Source organism: Phoca vitulina, unplaced genomic scaffold (genome assembly GCF_004348235.1).
Source record: "Phoca vitulina isolate PV1807 unplaced genomic scaffold, GSC_HSeal_1.0 scaffold16, whole genome shotgun sequence".
NCBI classification, from domain to species: Eukaryota; Metazoa; Chordata; class Mammalia; order Carnivora; family Phocidae; genus Phoca; species Phoca vitulina.
Genome location: NW_022589719.1, coordinates 28,547,183 through 28,563,122, shown reverse-complemented (window position 1 = coordinate 28,563,122; position 15,940 = coordinate 28,547,183). Strand labels below are relative to the sequence as shown.

General features: G+C 52.0%; 2 protein-coding genes across 3 annotated transcripts; one reads left to right on the top strand and one right to left on the bottom strand.

The window, feature by feature from the left end:
* Positions 1–522: 522 nt before the first annotated feature.
* TMEM138 (transmembrane protein 138) lies at positions 523–8,359 on the bottom strand. Of its 2 annotated transcripts, none has more exons than XM_032414252.1 (5): positions 6,587–8,359; positions 4,421–4,687; positions 3,202–3,373; positions 1,796–1,871; positions 523–1,303 (listed from the first exon to the last, which is right to left on the bottom strand). In XM_032414252.1, the coding sequence occupies exons 2-5, from the start codon at positions 4,546–4,548 to the stop codon at positions 1,191–1,193; spliced, it is 489 nt and encodes a 162-aa protein (XP_032270143.1). In that variant the 5' UTR covers positions 4,549–4,687; positions 6,587–8,359; the 3' UTR covers positions 523–1,190. The 2 variants fall into 2 exon arrangements, with proteins under 2 accessions (XP_032270143.1, XP_032270144.1); XM_032414253.1 differs by lacking the exon at positions 6,587–8,359 and adding an exon at positions 6,524–6,556.
* On the top strand, positions 8,338–15,863 carry LOC116638356 (cytochrome b ascorbate-dependent protein 3). Its single transcript, XM_032414251.1, has 7 exons — positions 8,338–8,420; positions 8,711–9,569; positions 10,611–10,809; positions 11,460–11,668; positions 12,315–12,469; positions 13,203–13,359; positions 14,020–15,863. The coding sequence occupies exons 3-7, from the start codon at positions 10,626–10,628 to the stop codon at positions 14,041–14,043; spliced, it is 729 nt and encodes a 242-aa protein (XP_032270142.1). The 5' UTR covers positions 8,338–8,420; positions 8,711–9,569; positions 10,611–10,625; the 3' UTR covers positions 14,044–15,863.
* Positions 15,864–15,940: the final 77 nt, after the last annotated feature.

Here is a 15,940-nt window from a genome sequence, read left to right as displayed (position 1 = left end):
GCAGAAATCACCTGAACCAGCCCAATCAGATGAACCCCAAGGCTCAAAAGCCATGTAACTATTTATTGGTACCTGCCACTGAAGTTTGGTGGTGGTCTGTTACACATTATTCTAGCAAAAGAAAGCTGATACCATGGGCATATGAATTTTAAAAATTTCTTTTGCCAAAACAGGCTAAGGAACATTTTTATTCTTCTGAGGGCAGTTAAGGGCTCTGTGCTGAATAAAGCATGGAAGTCCAGGGGCGTATGGGTGGCTCAGTTGGTTAAGCGTCCAACTCTTGGCTTCGGCTCAGGTCATGATCTCAGGGTCATGAGATCGAGCCCCATGTTGGGCTACCTGCTCAGCGCGGAGTTTGATTGTCCTCCCTCTACTCCTCCCCTGCCCACCTGTCCCCAGGCGCACATGCACACATGCACACATGTTCTCTCTCTCTCTCAGCTAAAATAAACAAATAAATAAATAAATAAAACCCTAAAAAAAAAAGCACAGAAGTCTGGAACTCCAAGGGTTGGGGTGGGGCATCAGATTGCATCCTGAATTTCTACAAAAATAGCTTGTACTCATAACGGCACTCAATAAATATCTTTATTTGTTCTGTGGCTCAAGCTGCCCACTGGGTCAAGTAAATGCTAAGGCCAGGACTTGATATGCCTCTTATCTGCGAAGAGATCTAGCTACACAAACAGACTCTACCACTTACAGAAAAAGAATTCAATTTATTTCCTATTTATAAAATGTAAAAAACACCCACCTTGGGTATAAAATCTAAATGTCTACAGTGTGATCAGTCAGGAGCTCAGAAATATCACTCTTTGCACCCATTAATTATGTTTGGTGCAAAGAAAGCAGGTGCCAGGAGCCCCTCCTGTACCAGGCTAAGTGACAGCTTCCCAAGGATCAAGCCTCACAGCCTTGTGTGAGAAGAAGGACAGAGAGCAGGAAAGGAAAAGGGGCAGAACCGAGGTGGAGGCCGGGGAGGGTTATGTACTGAAGCCTGTATTGGGAAACACTTTAATTTGCAAGAGGGAAGATCTTCCTTCTTGACTGCTGAACACAAGTGGCCTGAGACTGTCCTAGGAAAGTCAAGGTGTTTCCTGTGCATAGGGCCGACGCCCACCCCACAGAGCCACAAACATAGCCTCTGTCAGGAAGGAAAGGCATCCATCCATCAGTGTGACAAGAAGCGGTCACCTTTGGACTTGTGTGAACTCCTTGCGCAGCCATAACGAGTCATGGTAGAAGCGAGGATCGCCCAGTCTCACAGCTGTCCGTTTGTAGAAGTAGCAGTAAAACACCGCTGCTGTGGGTAGTACGCAGGAAAGAAGTGTCAGGGATGCTCCTGAATATCCGTTTCAGGCTAAGAACACAACCTAACGGGGCGCCTGGGTGGCTCAGTCGTTAAGCGTCTGCCTTCGGCTCAGGTCGTGATCCCAGGGTCCTGGGATCAAGCCCCGCATCGGGTTCCCTGCTCTACAGGAAGCCTGCTTCTCCCTCTCCCACTCCCCGTGCTTGTGCTCCCTCTCTCGCTGTGTCTCTCTCTGTCAAATAAATAAATAAAAAATCTTAAAAAAAAAAAAAGAACACAACCTAACAAGGCGGAGGGGCCCTGCCTCATGATTTCCCAGGGACTCCCTTGCAAGGGCAGCTGGCCATCATCCCTCCTGTTCTTGTCATGGCTGTTCTACTCGTCCCATGCTGGCAGTGATGGACTGGGAAAGCCAGGATCGCGGCCCTTAGTTGCCTGAGCCATGGGTGCCACCGAAGGGAGGCCTGAGGTTGCTCTGGTCCTTACCTAGTCTCTGGAATACAAACAGCGTTTGAAGTCCATCTGTCCAGACAAAGCGGTTGGAGTTTTTCCAGCGTAAGTTCTGAAGGAGACATGAGTAGACAGGGGAAGGTTAGTGACCAGATGAGGCCATAGAATCTCCAACTTGGTTAGCTGCAGAAATGCCGCTTGGTTTCAAATTAGGCTAATCTCACCCTCCTTCTTTCTTCCCACAACCCCAAGGAGTTTTTCAAAGGAGCTTCAAACTCCCTTTTCTGTACAAAGGAAATATCCTTTTAACCCTGAAGGAGAAAGTTTGAACTAAGCTATTTATTCCCTTTCATTCCATAGCCTTTTTTTTTTTTAAGATTTTTATTTATTTATTTGACAGAGAGAGACACAGTGAGAGAGGGAACACAAGCAGGGGGAGTGGGAGAGGGAGAAGCAGGCTTCCCGTGGAGCAGGGAGCCCGATGCGGGGCTCGATCCCAGGACCCTGGGATCATGACCTGAGCCGAAGGCAGACGCCTAATGACTGAGCCACCCAGGTGCCCCCATTCCATAGCCTTTTCCAAGGAGAAGTGATACACATTATCTCAGTTCAGTGTGGTCACTGTCTTTCCTTGAAGATCTCAGGCTCAGTTCCTGTCAGATAAAGGCTTAGTGCACTCAGGGTTTAATCAGATTAGCAGCTTTATAGTACAAAGTACAAAGCCAGGACCTATTTTGGCCCCAAGAACCAGAGCAGAGACAATCCTCTTCAGGAAGCGCTTAGAGACCCTGGCACTGCTATTTCTTCCCCGTGAGCTCTACTTCTCTCTGTGGAATAACAAGGGCGACTTAACGGAAGGTTCAGTCTAAGAAGGTGGCTTTAGTAGAGAAGTGACTAGAGAACCCTGAGGTTTTAATGTGTCCCATCAAAATGAGTATGAGAAACACAGGCAATACCCAAAGAGATGGAACAATTCGTGAAGCAGGAGAATCTGAACCATGAAAACTGGCATCTGCTGTGAGGCCGTGTCAGCACCTTTAGATGAAACTTCTAAATGCAGCACCAAGACACTCTTGGCCTGGCCATTTCCCATGGGACACCAATGTCTAAGAATACCTTGTCCAAACACCCACCTGCCCAAACAGCTAATGATGAAACACAGTCACCTTCCTGTTTTACCAGGACTGTTTTGGGGCAAACGTGAACAGAATATTCCAGAAGTGTCCCCTGACTCTTGGATAAGGCAGTTCTTTAACACAAAAGGTTGGGCAGAAGCGCCTTATTCAACTTGCCCAAGCCCAGGCGGCACCACATTCATTCACCACAAACACACCTGTTTTCTGTCAAGGTTTCTGTGAGATGTAAAAAATTGAGGCTGGATTCCTAGAAAAAAGATACTTCTAGCCCCTTAAGGATTCAGGAACTCAGAGCTCTGCTCTTACCATGACCCAGACATGAAGGGAGATGCTGAGGGCGAAGTATACAGCTGTGAGGATGATGGTCCCTTTGAACTTGTGGAAGAGGAGGTTGACCAAGCCAGCCTGGAAGACGAAGGTGTTGAAGAACATGAGGAAAATGATGATGATGTTGAAGAGGATTGCGATATCCTGGATGCTGCAGACATCAAACAAAACACCGCTAAATGGAGGTCTGTGGGATGACCCAAGAGCTGGCCCTAAGTCCTAAGGGACACCATGAAGTCTGGCCTTCCCTGTGCTCTAGGCCCCTGAAACCACTGCCCCCCCCAACAGTGGCATGGGCTTTGGGTCCCAAATGACATGAGTCTCGAACTCCCTGCTGGCCCCATCAGTGAGGTGCAGCTGACAGACAAAGCTTTCCTGCTCTGGTGCTCTTAACCTTCTAGACACTTGGGAGGAGAAGCTGCTTTCTTCCCTATATCCAGAAAAAGCCAGCCCCGCCTGTCACATAACCTGGGCCTGCCAGACATTTCCACCTAGAGAGATGGCAACACCTTTCCCTTGATCTTGGCACGGCCGATGTCTTAGGGCCATTCAAGTCTCAGTTCCAATGTCTCCTCTTCTGAAACCCTCCTTTAACCCCACTGCCTCAAGGAGCCCTCCCCTCTCCGCCCCATCCGCTTTCCATCCACTGTACATTTGTTACTATTCAAAATTATCTTTAAAAAAATGTATTCATTGTCTTTTTCCACTTGAGTGGAAATCCTGTGAGAGCAGGAAATTGTCAGCCTTACTACTGTACCTAGAACACTGTCTGGCAGGCCAATGAACACTTGCTGAATGAAGGAAGACAGTGTCGAAGACTGATTTTCTGTTAATAACTTGCCTTGTGGAGTCTATAAATCATTGTGGAAGAAAAATGCCAACAGCTTCCATCCCATATACATAACAGATATGACTGCCCTTTGAGCTCACCATTCTGTAATCCTCTTTCATGGCAATGTAAGACAATACTTCTACTCACAGATGGAGAGAATAACCCTCTGACTGCTCCCTGGATCCCAGACCCTTATTAGAAGCATATAAATACAGGATCTGTGACATGTCTGTGGAGTACCCAAGATACATGAAATTTTATTTTCCCTAAGATTTCTCTATTAATAACTTTAAAATGCTAAATCACAATTGCCAGGGCTTTCAAACTGCTTGGGTTCAGCTGTCCAGTCCCACCCACTGAACTCACATGAAGAGCACCAGCTGGATGACAGGAGCCATCCGGAGTAGCTCCGAGAAGGAATTGACAAAGAGGTCATAGGACAGCAGCAGGAACTGCAGGGAGAGCACCAGGCTATAGTTACTGGTCTGGAGCATCTTCCTTCTGCTTTATTGGGCCCCCCAGGGGCACATTCCACAGTTCCCCAGAAGACAGCTCCTGGCTTTCTCCCCACCACTGAAGGAGAAGCACTAGTTCCTCAAATCGGAGCTGTTTTCCTTGCGCTAAGACAAGGGCCTGTCAAGGCAAAAAGGAAAAAAAAAAAAAAAGAGAGAGAGAGAGAGAGAGAGAGAGAGAGAGAGAAAGGTGGTTAGAAATTCATTAATACAGTAAATATTTACTGAGGACCTACTACATGCCAGGCCCCATTCTAGCTGCTTGGGATACATCAATGACCAAAACCACTACCACCTCCCAAAAAACCCAACTAGTCATTCCTAGGGACCTTCATCCTCAAACTTTCTGCATGCCTGGAAACTTCTAAATGCAGAGCTCTTTCTTTTTTCTTTAAGTTTTAATTTATTCATTTTAAGTAATCTCTACACCCAACATGGGGCTCGAACTCATGACCCTGAGACCAAGAGTCACATGCTCCTCCAACTGAGCCAGCCAGGCGCCCCAATGCAGAGCTCTTTCCACTTTTGAGTTCAAAGGAATCTAGGAGCACTACAAAGAGTGACTGTCTAGTCGTGTAGTTAATACTAATTCTAATACTAATTGCAGCAGCAAACCTTTATATAATCACTTACAGTATGCCAGGGACTATTCCTTTTTTTTTTTTTTTTTAAGTAATCTCTACACCCAACATGGGGCTCAAACTCATGACACTGATCCCCAATATCAAGTCACATGTTCCACGGACTGAGCCAGCCAGGCACCCCTGCCAGGGACTATTCTAAGCACTAAAATTCTGTAACTCTCACAATAACCCCATGAAGTAGAAGACACACTATTATTACTCTACCCATTACACAGATAGGACAACTGAGGCTTGGAGAGATAAAATAATTTGTCCTAGGTCACACTGCTAGTAGCAGTGGCAGAACTGGGGTTGGGATTCAGGCAGCCTGGGTCCAGAGTCTGTGCTTTTAACCAATGCCCAAAGCTGCCTCTCATATAACAGACAGGCTGATGTGTACTAGGTGGGAAAGACGTTGGCGCAGAAGTGGGAAGTGGTGCAGGCAGCGCAGAGGAAATGATGCTCTCCTGCAAAACTCTATGTTTAAGGGGGTGGCAACACAGCGGCACCAGGTAAGGGGGGCTGGGCCTTTACTTTCATATATTCCAAGGCCCAGAAATTGCTCTGCAGGTGTCCTGTGACCCCTCCAGCTGGGTCAAATCTATAAACAAATTTCCAAATGCTCTGAGGTGTTAAGAGGATGAGATTAAATTAACGTCTGCAAAATGTTTTACAATTTACAAGCTCTTTTTATATTCATCAGGTTACTTAATCCTACACCCATCTTGAGAAGCAGCCGTTTGTATGAATAGAATGCCCGTATCACACAGAGGCTCTGAGAGGTTAAGGAACCGCATCCACCTCACCTGGTGGAGCAGTCCCACCTTAGTGGCTGCGTGATGGCACTTTCTCTAAGCGGACAGCTATCACCTACTACCAGCACCATGATACACTTGGCGACCAGGACAATTTCCTTTAATCCTCGCAACTACTCTGCAAGGTGGGAAAGAATGAGCCCCCCGTTATACAGGCAAGAACACAGGCTCAGAGTTCAAGTCGTGCCTCCGGGTCGCAGGGGAGCAGAGCCAGGCTTCACAGCGGGGGGATGACACCAAAGCCCGCGCTCTAAACCACGACTTCACGGGCCACCGCGGCGGGCTGTCGTGAGGATCCGTGACAGAGACCCGCCCGCCGCCAACTCTACGGGAAGGAGGCCCATCGCCTCCGCTTTAGGGAGGAGAGATTCGCGAGGTAACGGAGCCGTCTTCGGTCTGTCCACCGCTCCCTGCCGCGTTCCCTTTGTCCCCAGGGCAGCTTTCCTCCCAGTCCTTCCCAATCCACCTCAAAATGCGGCTGCCTTGGCAAAAAAACCCCCAAAACCAAAAAAAACCCACCCAAAACAGTAACAACACAAATTCCGACTCTGGTCACCTCACCCACTCCTCAAGCACTCTCACCTCAAAGCCCCAACGTCGGTTGTCATGGGGACGCCGTCCTGGCTTCCGGAAACCGGTTTTAAATCCCGGAAGTAGATGGCGGACGCGGGCTCCGTCTGTACCGTGTTACCCGCCGGTCCTCAGCTTTCGCTCCGCGCTCTGTGGCCAGCCCGGCTGCCATATCTGGCCACCGCTTTCCTGGGCCCGCTCCTCTCCTGCCCTCCCGGCGTCGCCGCGTCCAGCTGCCGACCTTCCCAGCCGCTGCCCGCGGCCTTGCGGAGGGCCAGTCCCCGGCGAGAGGCTTCGCGTCCGCCGGAACACCAGTTGGGGGTGAGGGACCGGGCCGAGCCGTTAGCGGCGCTCCCTGGGGAAGAAACGCCCGCGAAGGAACTGGAGTTGGGAGTCTGCAACCTCGGACTTCATTTCCCAGGCGGCCGCGCGCGCGCCCGGAAGTGCTGTGAGCCTATAAGAGACGGAGGCGGCTCGGTTCACTGGCCCTGGGGCTGCGGTGCGGGCTGCGTGGTCGCTTACCTCCCAGAGAGTCCGTGATTCCATCCGCCTGGAGTCCTGGTAGCTGCCGCGCCGGGTGGCGAGAGGCGGGTCTCGGCGACCCCTGCGACCCACTGTGGTTCGGGGGTGAGAAAGAGCTCGGATGGGGAGTTCAGGGATCTGGGTTCGAGTGCTGGCTCCGCTACTACCTCTCCGCGCTGTCGCTACCCTTCACTCGGCCTCAGCTTTCTCCTGTAGGAAATGGACGCTGTGGTCCGCGCCCTTCCTCCTACAGGTGTGGTGGTCCTACAGGTGTGGTGGTCCAGGCACGAAAGCGCTTCGGAAGTCGCAGTCAGCAGGCGGAGCCCCTCGCCCTAATTGTCACCGAAGGTTAGCTAGGACCAACAGCCCTTCGTCCCCGCAGAAGAGTCGGGGATCGGGCTCCGGGTTCCTGGAACGGTTCTCCGGACACCTGAGCCCGACCGGGGCAGTCTGGAAGGGCGGGTCTGTAATCACTGTGGCGCTAAGGAGCGCCTTGCCTGTCTACCTCCCGACTGGAACTTAGGGGTCCTCACTCCTGAGCCCTGACTTTACAGAAGCCACGTTTGGACGTGAGGAGTCCTGGGAGCTGAGGGAAGCGAACCCGGGTTCCTGTACCAGCTCTGCCACTCAGCGTGGCCAAGTCGCTTTCCTTCTTTGGGTTCCAGTGATTTTGATCTGTAAGAGAAGAGTGTAGGACTTGAACCCGAAGTCTGATTCTCAGGATTTCCAAAATCCCCACCATTCATCCTGGAAGCCGGGCAACCAATTGACTTTCTGTTCCTTCATCTATTAGTAGTTCTAAATTATAAAAGTAATATTGTAAGAGTTTGGAATAGAGCCTTTTCCTAAGATCAAGGGCTGAATGGAAGCTTACCCATTTCTTACACGGAGGCCTGATCTCTTTTACTGCAGCCAGGGAGAATCGTTTTTTGTCAAGGGACTGAGGAGAGTATTAGGTTGAAGAGTACATTTCTTAGATCATGGTGGACAGAGTAAGACACACCGCCTGCATGGTTTTTGCATTTTTAAAAGATTAACAGAAATGAAAAGGATAATATTTTCTGATTTGTACAAATGATCTGAACCTGAAGTTTCAGTGTCCATAAATAAAGTTTTTTGGGAACATGGCTGTGTTCGTTTGTGAAGGTGCTGTCTATGACTGCTTTTGCGCTACATCAGAAGAGTTGATGACAGAGTTGGGAGAGAGACTATGGCCTGCAAAGCCTAAAATATTTTCCATTCCGGCCCTTTTAGAAGGGCATGCTGACTTCTGCCTTAGCATGGGGCTCTACAAAGTGCGGGCGGAATCAGAGACCCAACAATGGTGAGCACATCCTGAAATCATAGCACAACCTACTTTCTTGGAATAAATGATAGAATATTCTCGGTGTTAGGGTTGCAATTTCACTGCATTCTTCTTTTTTCTTCTGCACTTTCGCGTAGAGGTAGGGTCATCTGTGTACTGTGAGCAGTATAACATCACAGCCCGTTGTCAGAAAAGTGTCCCCATCGTGAACTCTAAGTCTGTCCCAGAGCAGTAATCCAGGACCTCTTTGAGAAGGGTGGACACAGCCCTTTTGGATGATACTTACTTTTGTTTTTTCTTCTCCAAAGGAAAAGGAAGTCATGAAAGATAATTGTCTGGTGGATGGAGCCTGCTGACCAAGTGCTTCATGCCGACTTCACCAGGGGGGTGACTGAACATCTGGTGACCTGAAATTTTCTCTGCTCTTACGGGGCCTATGGGGACACCTCTGAGGCTGGGTGGCAAATCTCTGAGCTTAGTAGTTGAGTCATGAAACTTCTAGGAAGATGGTGGCATTATTTTCCCCCGGCCTTATGGAAGCTTGTTTTTCCCCCAGCCCCTCGGATCTTCCTTTCTCAGTGATTACTGCCAACGCGGGTCACATTGTGAGAGTTCAGTGTCTGTTTCTGGTTAGGTGGACACATGCCGTGGAGAGAATTGGCACGGCCTAGTATCAGGGCCACCGAGAGGCCTGGGCTGCCATGAAGGCCACGAGCTTCAGGCTGTAGTTTGTAGGTAGGATGAACTGCTGTGACAACACCATGAAAAGGAGAGTACTTTGCTCTCACAACGTCCTTATGGACATTTTCTCACTTGCCCCTTCGACAACCTGTGGTCAAGGAAAAAACAGGAGCCTTGAAGCCAAACAGACAAGGCTTTGAAACTTACTGGGTCCTAATGCTGGTATTTAATCTTCCTGAGCCTTGGTTTCCTCGTCTATAAGATGGGGATGATAACTGCTCACGGGAGCAAATGGGATCATAATGTTCATGGGTTCTAGTGGGGTGTCTGCTCATAGCTGCTCTTTAGTATATTCTTATTACCATGCCTTTCTTTCAGATGAGACGACCGAGTCCTACAAATGCTAAGTGATTTGCTCAAGGTGCCCCACTTCATAAGAATTGGAGCCTCGGCCACCACTCTGTCAGCTTGTCGCTAAGTCTAAAGGTGAGGAATCAAGTGTTTTATCGCCATGGGAGTTCTCGGCTGTTTCAGGGACTTCCTTTTCTCTCTGTTAGCTGGTTCAGATTGAGGGATCTCAACTGCAGGATGCCACAGTGTCCCCTCCTTGGTGTGAGTCCGCGGGACAGGGTGACGGCCTTGAGAGTTGGGCCCATGCTGCCTACACGCCCCCTGAAAGCAGAGGTGGTCCCGTGGCTTTGTGTGTGTGCCTGCCAGCCCTCACGCCCAGCTGCCTGGTTTGTAAGACCAGCTGCTCATTTGTCTGAAACCAGAGTTGGTTTCTGAGTTTATCAAGGACATGGAGAAATCTCAAAAATAAACTCTCGCTTTCTAGACCATGAGTTCTTGCTTCCTCTTTTCTCTTCTGAACTTTCCTGAGAGGAAGAGAAAGCAGAAGTCTCAGGCCTAGAGACATCTGAGGGCTGCTGTCCAATTCAAGGTGTGGAGTGTGGGGACCCCAGAGCGAAGGTCTGATCTTACTTCCTCAATGGGAGGATTAGCCACACAGAGTTCACCGTCTGGCGAAGAACTTTCCTGTAGAAGTGGGAGATCATAGGACTTCCTCTCAGCTGGCCTAATAGTGTGTTGGCTCCTTGCAGATGATAATTTTGCCTCCTTCTGGTAGAACTGAGGGCCTAGGCATTTGTGTGATCTAGCCTGGATTTGGATTCTTTTTTGTGGGGTACGGTGGGGTGGATTCTTTACCTTTTGGTTCTATGAAGGGAGGCTAATCCCAGGGCTTTGGGCCCAGAGCCTTGATGTCCAGCCCCTCTCCAGAGCCGGCCCCAGCACTGTGTGCTGCCAGGTACTGGGGTGGGGCCATCCTTAGTGTCCACAATCAGAGATCAGGCCTACCCAGCACTCCAGGTCTCGTGGGGCGGTGCCCAGGCTGGTGGCAGGAGAACTAAAGTGAAGAGTGTCCACCCTTCCAGCAAGAGCGAGCTTGGTGTTACTCCTTTAGCAGGTAGGTGGGGTGCACTCAAGCCCGCAGAGCCAGCAGGGACGTGTGACTTCTGCTTCTTCCAGGAGCGCCTGCTCAGAATGGCTGTGGGATGGTTCTACTTGTCCTTCTACGCACTGTGTTTCCTGGGGTTGATGTGCATCATCCTCACCATCTATTGGATGCAGCTGTGGCATGGTGGCTTTGCCTGGGATGGCACCATTCTCATGTTCAACTATCACCCAGTGCTCATGGTTGTGGGCTTAGTGGTACTCTACAGTGCTGGTGAGTACGCGGTCATGGCAGACAGACCATCACCCAGAGCTGGGTGGGGCAGAGCTCTGCCTCCCCGGGGCTGGCCTTTGTCACTGTTGGGTTTGGGGCTCTGGGATTGGGGTAGGTCAGGCTGTCTCTGGGCCCAGGTGTCATTTGCAGGAAGAAGTAGTGAGAATGGGGGCGTCTGAGGAGGGTAGCTTTACAGATACTCTAGGGCAGGGATTGACAGACTTTGTCTGTAAAAGGCTAGATGGCAAAGGCTTTACAGGCCATATGACCTGTGTTGCAACTGCTCATCTCTGTTACTGTATTGTGAGTAGCCATAGATAACCCCAGAACATGTTCGTGGCTGTGTTCCAATAAAACTTTGCCTACAAAAACATGTGGCAGGCTGGATTTGGCCCGTGAGCTGTAGTTTGCCAACTTCTGCTTTAGGGAGCAGGAGATTGAAGCCTCTCATGCCCTAGTCAGGTCCTTCCACGAGGAACCTGCTTACTCCCGCCAGACCCATCTTTGCCCCATGCATTCAGAGCTGGGCCTTGGGGCCCAGGGGAGCCTCATTTCCCCGCTTGTAAAATGGAAACGATGATAACGTCGATCACAGAAGTGTGGGGGAGCACGAGGGAAGAGGCCGGGCCCTGGGATGTTCTCTTCTGCAGCCTCGCTGGTGTACCGCCTGCCGCGGTCCTGGGTGGGGCCCAAGCTGCCATGGAAGATTGGCCACGCGGCCCTGCACCTGCTGGCCTTCATCCTGACCGTGCTGGGGATGGTCGCCGTCTTTCAGTTCCACCACCACTCCAAGGTCGCCAAACTCTACTCCCTGCACAGCTGGCTGGGCATTGTCACCGTCTTCCTTTTTGCCTGCCAGGTGCGTGCTCTCGCTCGGGTTCCTGCTGCCGGCTGGCGGCCGTGGGCTCTGGTTGGGGCTTCCCTTGCACCCGCACCACACACTCCCTCTGCTCACCGCCTGGAGATGGCCCCGTAGGGCACACCCCATAGCGTCGGTGGCTTAAATGGTCGTAGGAGACTGCCGGTTCCCACACTCGTCTGTTCCTTCTCTTACCTGTCACGCTGCCCCTCTGTCGTCCTGGAGCACGCTGGGCTGACTCGATCACAGCACACGCCACGCCGACTCTAGGTCATCTTTTCCACCTTCCCCATTCCCACCTTTCTTTGAACCAGAAGCAATTCTGAAAGTGGTTTCCGCATTCTGAGGTCAGCCCCGTACAAGTGAGGAGTTTTATGGGCCAGGACTGGAAGGAAGCAGAGACATACAAGGATGGCTGGGCTTTCAGGAGACTGGGCTTGTAGCTAAGCATTTCATGGAACATTCTGGTTTGGCTAAGAAAGCGACCATAGTGCGGAAGCTAGGGGTGGCACCTGGTGGGAGGTGTGAGCTGGGAAAGAAGGGTAAGGGACCATTGCAGGGTAGGAAGTCCCGGTGGGGCAGGATGGCCTGCTGCACCTCTGGGCCCAGCACAGGGCAGTCAGGTCCTTCCTCCCTGTGTCCACAGTGGTTCCTGGGCTTTGCCGTCTTCCTGCTGCCCTGGGCATCCGTGTGGCTGCGCAGCCTCCTTAAACCCATCCACCTCTTCTTTGGCGTCATCATCCTCTCTCTGTCCATCGCGTCTGTCATTTCCGGCATTAATGAGAAGCTTTTCTTCAGTTTGTGAGTGGGATGGGGCCCCCAACTCTGACATGGAGGGGAAGGCATAGGGTCTTCAAAAGATGAACCCTGTGATCATAGGACTTAGCCAAGGGAGGGGAGCCTTTGGGGTTGGGATTGTTCCTGATCTGGAAGGTCCTGGAGTCTTTAGGTTGAGATTGGTAAATTGGTCAGCAAACATTTATCTACCATCAAACTGACTTCGTACCTACTGTGTGTCAGAAACTCTTCTAAGCACCTTAAATTTAATCCTTTAATCATTTTACAACATAGATACTGTCGTCATTGCCGTTGCCATTTACAAATAAGGGAAGTGAGGCACAGAGAGGTTAACTAACTTACCTAAGGGCACACAGCCAGTAAGCGGCAGAGCTGGGGTTTGGGTTAAGATTACAGCCTGCATGCCTAACCACTACCGTCCCCCATTCTTTTAAGACAGGGGGGTGGGTAGTGAAAGCAAATAAGGTACGAGGTCAGACTGGGGTTTAAGTCTTGGCTATGCCATTAACTAGTTACTAGTTCTCTGACTCTGGGCAAGCTCACCTGCCTCTCTGAGCTTCAGTTCCCTCAGAGGTAGAAAGCAGTCTGCAGATATTTGCATGGTGGTGGGGACTTAGTATGTTAATGTTCCAGGTCATAGATGGTCCTTGGAAGCTTTTCTCACCATCTGCTAATGGTGTTGGGCAAAAACAGGTGGAAAGTCTCTCAAGGGCCCACACTGTTTTGTCATCTTCAGGAACAATGCCACCCAGCCATATTCCAGTCTGCCCAGTGAGGCTATCTTTGCCAACAGCCTTGGGATGCTGGTGGTGATCTTCGGGCTCCTGGTGCTCTACATCCTCCTGGTTTCATCTTGGAAACGCCCAGAGCCAGGGATCCTGACTGAAGGACAGGTATGGGGTCCTGGTCTCCCCTTCCAGGTTGGGGTAGGGCCAGGTTTCGAGAAGGGTCACCCAGGAAAGTCTTGGGCCTTGCCAGGAAGACCACTCAGTGGCATGGTGGGAAACCAAGTAGCTTGAAGGCGGGGTTAGGTTGGCTGATGGGGAGCACTGGTATCAAAGTAGTGCACCCCAGCCGTTGTGGCAAATGCAGCTGCTCAGGCTCAGGGGCTCCGGGGGCCTGTCTCTTGGGAGAGAACTGGTCTTTATGCCCCTCCCCAACTTCCTGTGGTTTCACGAGGGGAAAGTGTGGCCTTCTCTCCCCCAAGGAAGGGCTTGGGCATGCTGAAAGGGTGTTGTAATTTCTACTCTTCCAGCCTTGGGGCTAGTCTCGTGGGACGGGAGCTTACCTAATGGGTGCTTACCGAAGGGATGAGTGCTTGGAGTGGGTTTTGTCTGTTCTTGGCCACTCAGGTGCCTGAAGGATGCGGTGAGATGGGGTGTCTATCAGGCCGAGGGGCTTTGGGGCATCCCTGAAAGCCGTGGTGGCTTGGGCGGGGACCGCTCTGCAGGTTGGGGGTCTATCTGAACAGCTCAGGCCCGGGGGGCCCCTGCACGTTAGGGGCTATTCTGATGTGAGGCCGTTAACCGCCGTGCCTCTGCCTGTCTTTCCAGCCCCTGTTGCGTGATGGGGAGTGAGCCAGGAGCAGGTGGAGGTGCTTCCCCTCAGCAGCTCTGCTCTGCCTGGGGCTCCTGTCTGGTTTCAGCAACACTTGCCCTGGGCTCCTTGCCCAGATGTCTTCTGGCCTCCATGCGGGGCCTGCTCCCTCCGCCAGTGTGCTGCCCGCCCGCTTTGCTTGGTGGCTTCGGCTTCCGTGCTCCTTCCTGGCCTCAACTTCTCGGTCTTCATTTACATACGGCCCCCCTGGCCCCACCACAGCTGCTCCTGCTGCCCCCGCTCTAAGTGTGAAGTCAAGGTGACTTCCCCTCTAGAGCCCTAAGGATGTGGTGGAAAATCTCGATGGCGCGGATGAGCCCGGACTCAAGTACAGTCCGCATGTGAGAAGTGAGGGAGGCGGCGGTGTCCAGCAGCTTTCCCTTAAAGGCCTGCATTTCCTTTGGGCCGCCCCCACCGTGGGGTGGGCATCATCCGCTGTTACCTCCAGCCAGCCCAGCCACACGTGAGCCTGGGCACGCACATCTCAAGGTGATGGAAGGAGAGCGGGGAGAATGGCAGCAGAGCGGCGGAGGGGCTAACTGCCCCTTGCCGTTCTGTTTCATGTCCGCCTGCATTGGGACCGTGCGGCTCCCCTCCGCTGCTACAGCCCTGGCCTACGTCCTGGCCTTGCCCTGTGACATGCACCCCCGTCATAGTTAGGCAACCTGACGAACCCTGGCAGCCTGCTCCCCCAACAACAGCCTGTCCCCCGGCTGTCTGGGAGGGCTGAGCGCCAGGGGGGCCTCAGGCTTCCTATGCTGCCGCTCCCCGGATCAGGGCTTCTCTGCTTGTCCCCGGGCAGGCTGGCAGAACCCCAGCCCAGCTGATTTTCACTCTCCAGCTCAGCGTGAAACAAGCCAGAGTTGTGGTGCATTGTGCCCGGCAGATCCCTGGGGCCACGACCACTTCCCAAGGTGCTCCCTGCTGAGTGTCAGGCTGCCTCATTTCCCCCTCGGGCGACTTGCGTGGCCAAATCCAGTCTCCTGTTACACAAGAGGGTGAGCAGCTGCTCGCCTCCCGAGAAGCTGGGGTTGGGGTGCTGGGGTTCTTGCTCCTCTCTTCCGTGATGGCGCTGTGGCTTTTCCTGCCCTCTCTGAACGAGCCCTGCCAGGCCCCAGGCTCCGTACTGCCGTCCTTAGTGACAAGCAGCAGGACACCGGGGGCTTGGCTGCACTTGCTCCGGCAGGTGGAGATGAGGCTGACCGTCCACCCCACCGTGACGTGGCCCGCTGGCAGGCCTGTGACTGGACTTCCTGAGGGGATGGAGCGTTTGAAGCCATTGGGATGACTGCCAGACACCTCAGTCAACATGACCAGTGCCCCCTCGTTCCATGTGGGAGGCCTGTAACCTGAAGCTTGATTTCCGTTTATCATGTGTTTAAGAATCAAAGCCTTCTCTACTGTACTGACATTGTGGTTAAATGAGCTCTGAGAAACTTATTAAAGCCTCTGGACAGTTCTGACCCTCAGCCCTGGGAGCAGAAATCCAAAAGGCACCAAAGATCCCGTGATTGTCCTCCTGGAATTGTATGTGACTCGTGGTCTGTGTGGATGTCCTTAATAAGGAAAAGCTTCTGAGTACTGGGTTATCTCACAAGGAAGGAAATGTTTCCTGTTTTATAATCCAGAACTCAAAAAGGATAAGGGACTTGGTCACTGGTGACTGAGGTCCCTCAGCCAGGAAATGGTAGAGTCAGGATCCACAGGCCAGATGTTTATGTCAGTCTCCTTCCCAGCTTCTGGGTATGTGCATCCTGTGCACACTGATAACCATACCTAGCGATCCGGGACCCATGGTGAACACCCACGGGGGACAGGGGACCCTGGATAGAGAGGCCCAGGGATTGAGGGGGCCTGCAGCCAAGTTTGGGCAAAGTA